The following is a 12861-nucleotide window of genomic DNA, read 5'->3' as shown; positions in this document are numbered from 1 at the left end:
ATACCCATTCGGCTGCGATCGGTACACCTCGTCAGCTAAAGACTTGTAGAAGTCTATGAGCTCTTCTTTATTTGCCAAGAGGTAACGATCACAGCTCTAGGAGCAGGGAAGGCGTTCTAGGAGAAAAGGGAAGGAAGTTTTAACCACCCTGCTATTCTTAGGGCAGATAGATGTCGTATGACCCATCATGCTTTGCACCTGAACAAAATTGGACACGTTAAACAATGACTTTTCTCTAGATGGATCTATGGAGATTACAATGTGTCTGGAGAAATACAGTAAAATGTCCCGATTGCTTATGTACCAGTGGGGTGGGTTGTCCAGGTTTAGCCTGTGCAGTTTGTGCAAGGCTGATGACTGGCTGTTGTAACGTATTCGTGACAGTGGCGGTGGTCTTGCCAGCCGTGCGTTGCACAGAGCTGTTTAGCATGACGGCGGTGAGGGCGGTTGTGGCTTGCCCACAGCCCACCGGCTGTTGCTGCTGACTCTGTTGAATGAAGGCTGCAGAGTCCGGCGTCAGCTGGCGCAAGGCAGGGAGGCTCCTCTGTAGTGGGGAAAAACAGAACAGGGTGATCAATACAAGACGGATCTCACATCACTACTTTTTAGTAATTTACTCCAGGACTAGTCCTCCTCAAGATACATCATCAATATCACATTGGTCGGGGTCTAACGCTTGGGACCCCTGCTGATCAGCTGATTGAAGAGACCTCTTGTCGGGGCAGTGATGTCACCTGCATCGGTCACATGGCCTGAGAGCAACTCAGTACCATTCAAGTAAAAGGAATTGAGCTGCTATACCAGGTACTGCCGCTATGCCTCGTATGCAGAAGTGGCTGTTGTGTTCACCTGAGTGCGACGGCCACTTCAGACAGCTGATCGGTGGGGGTCCTAAAAGGCGGACCCCACCAATCAGATATTGAAAAAGTATCCTGGGGTTAGGTTATCAATATCTCAGTCCTCTGAGATAGTCGGAGTCCTGGGTATCTATACACGCAGCCTGTCCGTCTAATAAGGTGACCAGCACTCCACATCAGACGTAGCGGCATCACAAGCTCACCTTCAGAAAAGGCACAAGGTAAGGTTGAGGTGAAGAATTTAGTTCTCTGTATAATCTACTGGTGAAATCCTCCGCTTCAATTTTCCCGTCCTGTGAGAAAAACAGAAGAGTCATAGCCATCGTTCAGGGTTTTATTTTGAACAGAAGACACAAAAAACAGTGAGGCTGACTGAACACTATAAGGGTAGGTTTATGTAACATATAGGGTATGTTTCCACGTGGCAGAAACAAAGCAGAATCTGCATTGGAAAAAACTATGCGGATTCGCCTCAGACACCACAACAGAGTCGCAGATTTGCACATGCCGTTACCGTGGATCTACAAGTTCGTTAGCCCGTTTCAATGAGGCTACATTTTTGCGTCAAGCAGTTATAAATCCCTCTTTCTGCACGCAGGTTCCGAAGCCAGGCATGAAAAAAAATGTGCGCCACATGAACCCAATGCCCAACTACTGATCGTTCGCATCTACACTGATAACTCGGTATAACTTGTAGGCAGTAGGCAGGCTATGTGACAGCGCCATAAAAGATGCCCAGTGTGCCCAGCGCCACGCATCAGAAATGTTCCAAGATTCCTCAGAGCCCATCAGAAACAACCCTTCCTCCGGTCACGATGATCGAACCACTTGGCCTTGGTTTGTATTTGTACCGTACGGCATAAATGAAATGTTCCTTTCATCCTGCAGGTCAGCATGATTACGGCACGGCCAAATTTATATCGTTTTTTTAATGGGTTACTATTTTGCTACGATTACACTTTATTTTTTTTGCAGCGCCGCATTCAAGGATCCATTACACTTTAATTTTCCCGCTAACGGAGCTGTGTGAGGGACTGATTTTTGCGGTATGAATTGTAGCTTCCATCAGTCCCATTTTGGGGTAAATTAGACTTTTTAAATCAATTTTTATTGCAGTTTTTGAGTCAGACAAAAAAAAAAAAAAAAGCTATTTTTTTTTAACATAAACCAGTCATAGTTCAGGATAAGAGACATATTTTTGGATGAAAAATTGCAGCATGCTCTCTTTTCCTGCGGTCCCGATACGGACGGCTTCCATCGAAGTCAATGGAAGCCGTCCAAACCATGGCCCCTCCGCAATGCTCCAGATTCCTCTGGAAAAGCAGGAGTTAAAAAATAAAATCTGTACTGCGCATGTCCACATGACCATCCACAGTACAGAGAAGCCGGAAGAAGAGAGGTCCGCGCGGACGCCGCCACCTGCACACACAGGTACGCATCATCCGCCGTGGTCAGGGTCGGATTCCATGCAGGATTGTGCCTGCAGAATCCGGACCTGCCGTGTGCATGAAGCCTAAGAGTGTGAGAAGCAACCTAAAGGGGGCAGTGTAAATGCAAAGAGACCCATTATCTGAGAATGCGGCTACAGAAGATGTAATGGTGGTTGGCGATGGCGGCCGGGTGGTACGTGGCATCTTACCAGCAGATTTTGCACGAGCTCCTTTACATTAGCTGCCGTCTCAGAGGACTGTTTACCCGATGAAGCCAGCTTAATTAACGTCGATAAAAAATTCTTACACTTCTTCACATTTTCCATGGTTTCCTGTGGAAAGACACAGATGTAAATTAAACAACACTCGGTACAACCTGCGGGCACACGGCTCGTGATAATCAAGGGTTAAGTCACATGTTCAAGGCTGGACAGCCCATTATCTGGCAACCATTAGTACGGCTATGTAAAAGTGGCCCCAAGTCTGATAGTCTCATGTGGACAAGAAGCGGGAGCAGTCGATGCCTAAAGACTCCGCTATTGAAGGCCTCTCCTCAGGATAAGTCACCGATACCTGATGGGCGGGGGTCCGCTGCGGATCAGCTTCTTTCCAGGCCTGACAAATCATGTTAATTCGACATGCAGCCCAAGAGCAGCTCAGTGCCAGTGAAGGCACGGCGGCTATGAGATGTACAGCGTTGTGCCTGGCAGGCGGTGATGTGCCCGTGCCGCGGCCACTACAGACCCCACTAATCACACATCGATGGCCTTTCCTGAGCAGACGCCATCAATATCCAACTCCTAGAAAGCCCCTTTACGGAGAATGGGTCACCTCTCAATAGTGAAGTCCTTCAGCTCTATGTAATGGGGGATTCCAGCCGGAAGCACTCATCACCTCTCTACTAATAGGGGTCCTGCAGCCAGCACTGACTTAAAGGGGGGTTTCCCATTAAACACATTTATGCCCTACTCACAGCATAGCGGATGAAGGTCTGATTGCTGGGAAATCCTGAGAGCTGCGTGCTTTATATGAATGGAGATGTGGTGTGAATGTGTAACCACTCCATACACTTCTGTGGGGTGGATGCAGTCGGCAGTCTTCCTACATCCCATAAAACTGCTCCCCCAGCAATCAGCCATTGATCCACTATGCTGTGAATTGGGGTTAAGGGTCTTTAATGGAAAAACCCCTTTAAATACCCAAGTACAGCGCTCCAGAGTTTGTCAGTCCCATTGACTTTGAATGGAGTGGCGGAATGGATTCTGCTCCATTCAATCTCCTCCTCGCTGCAGTCTTTTGCCTGGGTGGGTCCCCCCTTTCGGCAATCTACGTGGGTTCCAGCGAATGAACTCCCACTAGTTTATCATCTATCCAGTGGAATCCCCCTACAAAGTGTAATTCCATTTTTAGGCTGGGGTCACATGGGGTGGAATTGCCGCAGAATTTCCGTGCAGACATTCTGCCGGCAATCTTAAACCCAAGATTAAGCAGCAAAGTAGATGAGATTCGCAAAAATCACGTCCGCACGCTACAGATAGTCCGTTGTGGCCAAGCCGCGTGGAATGCAAAGCCATGGAATGCCAATTTTATCGCCGTTTTCGCTGCCGGCTCTCCCCTCCCTATGGGGAGAGATGGCCGCAGTGAGATAAGCCGCTTTTCAAAACCCGCAGGACTTCAGCTGCGGACATTCCATGGGATTTACGCCCCGTGTGAACCCAGACTTTCACTGAATATCCACAAAACGTTGAGGGATTTTATAAATATCTTTATATTTTCTTTTTTGATATATTTCATGTTTTTTTGTACTCCTATAGCTAGTTTCAAAAATCTGTCCTGCGTGGACGTAGCTTAAAAGGGTTCGTCATCCACCCCAAAACAGTCCTTGAACCTGCTCAGGGTTGTGGGAAAACTCCACTGAAACGGTGATGATGTCAGAGACACCAGGGACATGTGACCACTACACCGCAGCCAATCACATCATCTCATTGTTGGTCTCATCACTGCTGCAGGAAGAAATAATTTGGGGTAGAAGAGGGGGTGGAAGGAGAGAGGGGAGGGGAGGGGGAAGAGGAGAGGGTGACTTACTTTACCCACCACCATGAACAGGTTTCAAACATATTTTTTGGTGGTAGACAAGCCCTTTAAATGTTAATGGAGGAAGAAAAAAAAAAAAAGTCATTGGGGTGGCAATGACTTACAATGGAGTCCGTCAGGATGTCTGCGTATTTGATGGCAGGAATAGTGCTGCATGCTGCGCTATCTTTGCCATTAAATGTGATGGAGTCCCCAAGCACCCCTGTGAACACAGCCGTCCTCCCAACCGGTACAAGATCGTTTACAAAGTTACACCAGTTGATGGATGGCGAACTCATTACAGCACATCAGCAGAGAAAACTTCACCAAACTGGTGGGCGAGTTAAAGGGGTTGTCCAATTGTAAACTGTTAATGGCCTATCCTTAGAATAGATCACCAACAGATCAACAGCAGTCCACCGCCCAGAACACCTCCACCACCACCCCTCCCCCAATCACCTGTTCCAACTACAGAGAATAGAACTGTCTGCTTCCTGCAGAAACCAGCTGAGGTTCCAGGCGGTGGACCCCTACCGATCTACTATTGGCGGCCTATCAACAGGACAACCCCTTTAAGCCTCGGGACTGATAGGGAAGTTTAAGCTTCCATATGAGGAGCAGGAAAACTTCCATATGGAGGCGGATTCTTTTCATGTAACCATCGTTATGCAAATTAACATCTATTGTTCACATTTCCCCTTTAAGCAACTCCATGCTCTGCACAATCATTGTCAGTTTAACACCCCCCCCCCCCCTGACATCTGCAAGAACTGGATGAAGAAAAGTCCTACTAATATAGCAGCTGTAGTCACTCACACCATACATCTACTTAGTCCCCTATAGAACTGGAAGCGATCAGCACCCACAGAATGAACAGGACTAAAGAAGAGCAAGATAAGCTATCCCCGTGAGTTCGAGCTCTCCCGTTTACCATAATGACTTTGCAGCTATATGGGGGACAAGTAATCGATCTTTATAAGTAAACTTTATAAGGGGAAGTTTGAGACTGGACCAATCTTTCTTTCTGGTCTGCAGATGACCGATTGGCAGGGGATGCCAGAGCGGTACACATGGACTGCCAGCATCATCTGCTAGACGGTTTCCAAAGGGCAGCGGAGTTTATATGTAGTGCTGTATGCTGCCATCTTGTGGTCAAAGTGAATAGCACCCAAACATGACAATAGGTATTGGGATGCTCTTGCTGTACCTTTCTTTGATTGTATCCCAGTAATCTCTCTTCCCATATTAAGGTTTGCTTATAGAATTAAGAAGAAATGTGATGGTTTAATCATATTAAATGTAGCATGTCAAGAGAGGGCCTCCGTGATGTGTAACTGTACTGTAATGCACTCCAATGTAGTAAGGAATAAGCTATAAAAGCCAATTGGATGTATAGTGGATCGAAAATTAGTTTTTGTACAGTTCAGTCAAAATTATTCAATTTTGAATATGCAAATTAGGTTTATTCACCAAATTTACAAGCTTTCCGCTCTTTACAAACAAGAACTATTTCAATGGCTTAACGCCGATAACGAGTGGTTTCTCCGAATGCAACACAAAATGATTTAATCTTTAAATGAGGACTGCAGAAAAATTAATCCCCCCCCCCCCCCCCCCCGAACATATTCCATCATAAGAGCACACATGTGCAAATCAGGTGTTGTCACAAATACACCCGATGTAACTAATCAGGGGCTTCATTAGTTATACCAGGTGTGCATGAAATTCCCTCACTGATAAGGGCTTTGTGGTTTTCATCCGCACAGTAAGGCCGGGTTCACACACACAGGTTTTGTTTTTTTTGTTTTTTTACAGCGTTTCAAAAACACTAAATACTGTAGAACGCCTCTATTAATTTGAATGGGGCTTCTCAGACGAGCGCTGAACACGCTGTTTCTAGTGATTCTCGACCGCTGTCTGCTCTATCTTAGTGTGTTTCATCACCCGTTGTAATGATGGGGTGCATAAAAAAAAAATAAAAAACACTGTTGAATGCATTTGAAATGGCTTCAAAACGCAGCGCTTTAACAGACGCCTGTGTGAGAGCAGCCAAAGGGCCGCATGCACACGACAGAGCTGGAATCCAGATGCAGAATGCTCTACTTACATCTGTACTGCGGATGGTACAGCCATCCATAATGCGCAGTACAGACTTTGCCGTGCCATCGCTAGGCGATGACGCGGGTGCCAGCAGCCAATTCAGAATTGACATTCCGGATAGTCTGCGAGTCGGGCGGCTTCCATTAACGTCAATGTAAGCCATCCGTGAGGAGCCCGCGCAGAAATGGGGCATGCTGCGATGTTTCATCCACAATTGGTTTGTGCAGGAAGAATCACTTTGCCATAGCATGCTGTAGGCAGTATTTGCTGCGGAATCCAGGAGCAGACGGCCACCGCGAATTCCGCAATTCAAATCTGTCCATGTGCGTGAGGCCTTAGGCCGGGCTCATTCAAGTGTGTGGGAAACCGTTGCCTGCTGTGGGAGCCGCCGCACTGCCGCGAATGGCAGCGATTTTTGGCTGTGCACGACAGCCTATCTCACGCACGCTGTCCTGCACAGACTTCCTGCTCTCATCATTTACTTTATTTAACGTCCCGCTCTGCCGCTTAGTGACGTTGCGTATAAACACAGGAGGAAGACTGAAGCAGATGCTGAAAAAACCCCAAACTAACTAGAACACGATAGAAAATCTTTGGTGGGATGCGAAAGGGGTTTCAGCACGCAAATCCAAAATCAGTGACCCGGAGGCCATCGTCCATGAGGAATGGGGTAAGGCCTCCTGTCCACGGGCGATATTTCATTGCGCTATCTGCGGTGATAATACGCATGAACCGCTTTCCATAGGATAACTACTGAAAGTGCAGCCCGATGGACACGAGCAGAAATCTGCCGCGATTTTACGCTCGCATCTAAAAATTGCGGCATGCCATGATTTTCCGCGATGAACCCATCATAATGATGCATCACATCTGCAGCAGCTCATAACAGCAATAGGGGCTGCAAGTACTAAAGACGCCTCAACCTGAACGGGGTGAATAGTTCGGAGACCGCAGTAACCATTAAAACCGTTATTTTGTGTTAAATATGGAGAAACGGCTTCTTGTATCGGTTGTGTTAAGTTAGTTACATCATTGTTTGTAAACAGCTGAAACTCCTAATAAGGTTTAGCCCAAGTGTGGACCCTACAGGAAGCGGAACCTTCCATCATCCGCAAGTAGCTAGATGAACCATAATAAGGGGGGAAGATGCCCGTTATCCCACCCTACACTATACAGGAAATGATCATCGGAATCGGGCTGAGCAGTCTGGGACCCTAAACGAAGCGCCACGAGTGAAGGCTTAGCTGGGTGGTGGCCGCTGTACCGTGGTGGCTGTCGTAGGGGTAGCAGCTCCTTGCACCGGTCTCTGAGGAGTTCCAGTCTGTACGGCCGTTGCTGTCCCCAAAGTGGCAGTTTGTGCCGTGCTGCCGAGTACTATCTGATTCTGCGCAGAAGAAACAACACGCACATTATAACTGGCAAATAGGCATTAATGCCACCAATCAGCCAGTCACACACAAAAACCAGTCACAAGAAGCAGGACATGCTGGCGTTAAACTACGGCACCAGCTGTTACACGAACATTGGCCGCTAGTGGTCCTAATGGATGCGCTGTAGATAATTCCTGCATGGTAACCCTATATATGATCCCAGGTAACGCCTGCGCCTTTTAAAATAAGGCAGCTACCAGCAGTATTTCTTTAAAATTTGCACTGGCACATGGAGACCACTAGGTGGCAGACACACAACACACAGTTTACTAAAGTAATGACCCCTTCTGTAGCTATGGAAGTTAAAAAAAAAAAAAAGAAAGCCCATCACATTCAGATCTAAATGATTGATGTCACTGGATGATCATGCAGAGCGACCCATGCCAGAGATGGTTGTTGCGACAAAAATAAAGGGGAAATGATCCAATAGATATAAACCTCTAAACCACAAATACGACCAGCAGTATTGTGATGTCATCGGGGGTGAAAGCATAATTCCAGTTTTCACAAAAAAAATTATATATATTTTTTTTGAACAGTTTAGAAGGTGATCTGGGAGTCAATTTTTATCCTGTCTGCAAATCGGCCGACCAGACATTAATTTTCATAAGGAGAGACCATCAGTATTTGGCCCCTGGAAAGCCCCTTCACCTTTACATTGTGGTACTGGTTGAGTTTTCTGATGTTTTCCTATATACACTGCTCCAAAAACAAAACAAAAAAGTCACAGTACAACCCCAAGTCACTTCGGGGATGTCATCTGTCCAGTTAGGGTGCTATTACACGAGCCCTGCACACGCTTGTATAATAGCACCAATTGCTGGGCTGCAGTTATGGAACCGCATGAGCAGCCTCTAGTGCATGTATAATACGGTGTTTCCCCGAAAATAAGACCTATCCAAAAATAAGCCCTAGCCTGATTTTTCAGGATTTTCAATGAGGCTTGAAATATAAGCCCTACCCTGAAAATGTGATCTAGCTACACTACATTAAAAAAGCAATACTTACCTACCGCAGGCTCAGCCAGATCCCCCCTACTACTCTCCGGAGATACGGAGCAGTCCCGCACTTCCCGGCTGTTCATACAACATCACTTCCTGATTGGTTCTTTGAGCACCGTGGCTCAGCCAATCAACAGCCATCACGTTATGGAAGCGGGATTTATGAATTGTCTGAGCGGCGTTTGTCTTAGCTTCTCTGGTGGCGATAGCGATGTCTGCTGCGGAGTGAAGAGAAGCGCCGGCCGGAAATGAAAGCCGCTCAGCCAATTCATAAATCCCATCTCCACAACACCATGGCTGTTGATTGGTTCTTTGAGCGCTGCTCAGCCGGTCAATGCAGAGCTGGAAGAACCAATCACAGCCATCACATTGGTTCATCGAACTCTGCATTGATTAGTTCTTCCGTGGCGCTCAGCCAATCCCAGACATCGCCTCCTGGAGGCGAGATTTATGAATTCCCTAACTAGGAAGTAATATTGTGTGAACAGCCGAAGAGTGCGGGACTGCGCTAGAGCAGCAGGAGGGACCTGGTCGAGCCTATGGTAGTTAAGTACAATAAGACATCCCCTAAAAATAAGACCTAGTGCCTCTTTTGGGGGCAATAATTAATATAAAACAGGGTCTATTTTGGGGAAAACATGGTAGCAGTGTCAGGCTGTGTCGCACAGGACGGATTTGCTGCGGAATGTCAGCAGCGAAAAATTTGCATCAGAAAACGCACTTTTGTGGCACAAAATCCACTTTGCAGGTCAATTTACATCTTATCCACTTGGCATTGAATACAAGAGTTGGCAGGTCCGCCCGTCCCGCTCACAGAGGAGGCTCACACCGAGCAGTATTTCCTTCATCGAGATCTGATGTGTAATTTAAGTGTTCCCTTATTTATATTTTTGAGCAGTTTACATGGCTTTTGGAGTTCTGCCTGCCACCCTTGGAAGCACACAGCCGTTTGGCGCCATTGTTGCTGTGACCCAACAACTTAGGTGTAATTGACATGAAGCTCTCTGGTAATTGATAATTCAGCTTTGGGGAAGATCAATGGGGAAGGAAACAACGTGCAACTCCAGATCAGTACAAGGAGAAGAGCCAATGTCTTACTGCAGAGGTAGGTTGTTGCAGGTTGGTGGATACCTGTATGCTGGCACGGAGGGGGCTGGGGGTGTTATTCCTGCATGCCGGCGGGGGGGGGGGGGGGTTTATTCCTGTGTGTGCCAGCAGGGGGACGGGGGCGGGTATTGCTGTATGCCGGCACAGGGTGTGGGGGTGTTATTCCTGTATGCCCGCAGGGGGACGGGGGCGGGTATTCCTATATGGTGGCAGGGGGACGGGTAGAGCGATATGAACCTGTTAGGTCTACACAATATAGGAAACCGGCTATTTGAAGTTAAAACATTGGGGTGATGTCAGGAGTAATTTCAGAACTAACACCCAGTTAGTTCGTTATCATGCTTGAACGACGATGGCCCAAGCAGAATGACCACAATAGAATAGCAACCAGTGATGACATCATAATGCTGCGTCCTGGATGTGCAGACAGATGAATGAGCGAAGCGTGACCCATATACACGGTGTAACACTTCCATGGTCGGATGGATCTGTAGTAAAAGACTCACCTGTACAACAGGGGGCCGCTGTAGTGTGGTGGTGGGCTGCACGGTGGTCGGTGTCTGAGACACTTGCTTGATGATTGTAGTCGGCGTTACCTGCCTCGCCAGCAGAGGCGCTCCGGGAGACTGCAGGGGGAAAGACAGACAGGATTTTACCAGCGGTGAAGGGGTCATAGACAGATAACAGACCTCTCGTGTCTCTCAGAACACATTCACACGGGCCGTTCTCCTGCATAACGTCTGTCCGATTCAGAGATGGACAGAACGCGCACTGTGATTCATGTGAGATCGGGGGAGCCGTGCAGGTGTCATGGCAGCCAAGGGCCTTTTGAAAGGCCCCAGGGCTACCTTAGCAGACTGCCTATCAAATGGCAGTATGACGTAATGCTGGTTGTGGTCCCACAGGGGGGCTTAAAAGTGAAGTTAAAAAAAAAAATCAATAAAGTTTTATTCATTAAAAAAAAAAAAAAAAAAGTAATAACTTTAAATCACCCCCCCTTTTGCCATATCTATTATTAAAAAATCTAAATCATAAAATAAAAATACATATTTGGTATTGTGGCGTCTGTAAAAGTCCGATCTATCAAAGTAGCGGATTATTTTTCCCACACTGTGAACGTCTGGAAAAAAAAAAAAAAAAAGAACGCCAGAAATACACTTTTTCAGTTACCCTGTATCCCAGAAAAAAAGCAATAAAAAGAGATCAAAAAGTCGCATGTATTTCGAATTGGTACTATCGGAAACTACAGGACATCCCGCAAAAAATGAGCCCTCGCTCAATTACGTCGACGGAAAAATAAAAAAAAAGTTATTGCGCAGAGAAGCTGCAGCAGAAAATTGAAAAAAATTAGTACAGTAAAAAAAAATTTTTTAAAAACTACACAAGTTTGGTATCGCAGTAATCGTACTGACCCATAGAATAAAGTTATTATGTCGTTTTTGTTGTACTTTGTGCACCGTAGAAACAAGATGCACTGTAAGTGGAGTAAAATGGGGAAAAAAAAGGACATTCCGCCATCTTTCATTTTTTTTACGTTTTTCAGTCCATTATATGGCACCCTTCAAAACTACAACTCGTCCCGCAAAAAACAAGTCTTCATACAGGGACGTCGATGGAGAAATAAAGGAGTTAGGCTTTTCTTAAAGGGGGGAGGAAAAAACGAAAATGGGAAAAAAAAGGCCCGCGCCATGAAGGGGTTAACGGATGCCAACGGCTTCCATGTAAGATTAGAAAAAATGAAATAAATAAACTTCATGGTATCCTTGATTTTTTGTTTGACTGGATTCTGGCGGATGGGATCCGCAGTCCACTCCGCCATTCATCCTTTTTCTGTATTCTGATGTATACAGGCCACAGGGCACACCTGCGGTATGGTCTGACCAAGGGACACATTTAGTGTGAATGGCATATGTGGTACCCGTATGGCACACGCTTGGTGTGAATGAGGCCTGTGACCCAAGTCAGACGCTTCTACTGCGGACCCTGCACCGTATCCCCCCTGTAGGCCAGTGAGGACATTACATACCTGCACCGTGGAGATCTGCACCGGCGGGGCACTGGTAGGAGTAGCGGGACGAGGGACCATTGCATTCTGGGCTTGTGACTGGGCCTGTGCTTGAACCTGAGCCTGCATCTGAGCCAGAGCCTGCTGGGGGATCATTAACAGCTGACCGTTCTCACTCCGGACGAGGACCATCCCTGAGGAAAGAGTTGGGTGTTAGAAGGAACCCGACAGGTTAAACGCAGCGGGCTGAAGACAATTACGTACAACAAACGGATAAACGTCATCGCCAAACGTTACATACGGAGAATCAGTGTCAGATTAGGGGAAAAAGGAGATCCTTACTGTGCGGTACTATAAATTATGTCCACATGTCCAACCCCCCCCCCCCCATATACACTGCACTGATCATCTGAAGCTAGCTTCCCTGAGTACAATCCACACAGCGCTGCACCCCAGTATACACATCCCGTGTGCCCCCCGAGTACAATCCACACAGCGCTGCACCCCAGTATACACATCCCGTGTGCCCCCCCGAGTACAATCCACACAGCGCTGCACCCCAGTATACACATCCCGTGTGCCCCCCGAGTACAATCCACACAGCGCTGCACCCCAGTATACACATCCCGTGTGCCCCCCGAGTACAATCCACACAGCGCTGCACCCCAGTATACACATCCCGTGTGCCCCCAGTACAATCTACCCAGCGCTGCACCCCAGTATACACATCCCGTGTGCCCCCCGAGTACAATCCACACAGCGCTGCACCGCAGTATACACATCCCGTGTGCCACCAGTACAATCTACCCAGCGCTGCACCCCAGTATACACATCCCGTGTGCCCCCCGAGTACAATCC

At 47.2% G+C, this 12861-nt stretch overlaps 1 protein-coding gene across 3 annotated transcripts in view; it reads right to left on the bottom strand.

Moving 5' to 3' along the window:
• TAF4 (TATA-box binding protein associated factor 4) overlaps positions 1–12861 on the bottom strand; it is a 54369-nt gene that overhangs the window by 14768 nt on the left and 26740 nt on the right. For 2 of the 3 annotated variants that reach the window (XM_066587642.1, XM_066587643.1), the window contains 6 exons: positions 12025–12197; positions 10505–10624; positions 7725–7844; positions 2497–2619; positions 1061–1150; positions 305–544 (listed from right to left, as the gene is read on the bottom strand). In XM_066587642.1, coding sequence (XP_066443739.1) covers positions 305–544; positions 1061–1150; positions 2497–2619; positions 7725–7844; positions 10505–10624; positions 12025–12197 — 866 coding nt within the window. The remainder of the gene's footprint in view (positions 1–304; positions 545–1060; positions 1151–2496; positions 2620–7724; positions 7845–10504; positions 10625–12024; positions 12198–12861) is intronic. The other variant, XM_066587644.1, reaches the window with a different exon arrangement.

Source organism: Eleutherodactylus coqui, chromosome 13 (genome assembly GCF_035609145.1).
Source record: "Eleutherodactylus coqui strain aEleCoq1 chromosome 13, aEleCoq1.hap1, whole genome shotgun sequence".
Classification (NCBI taxonomy): Eukaryota; Metazoa; Chordata; class Amphibia; order Anura; family Eleutherodactylidae; genus Eleutherodactylus; species Eleutherodactylus coqui.
This window is presented reverse-complemented; position numbering and strand designations above follow the sequence as displayed.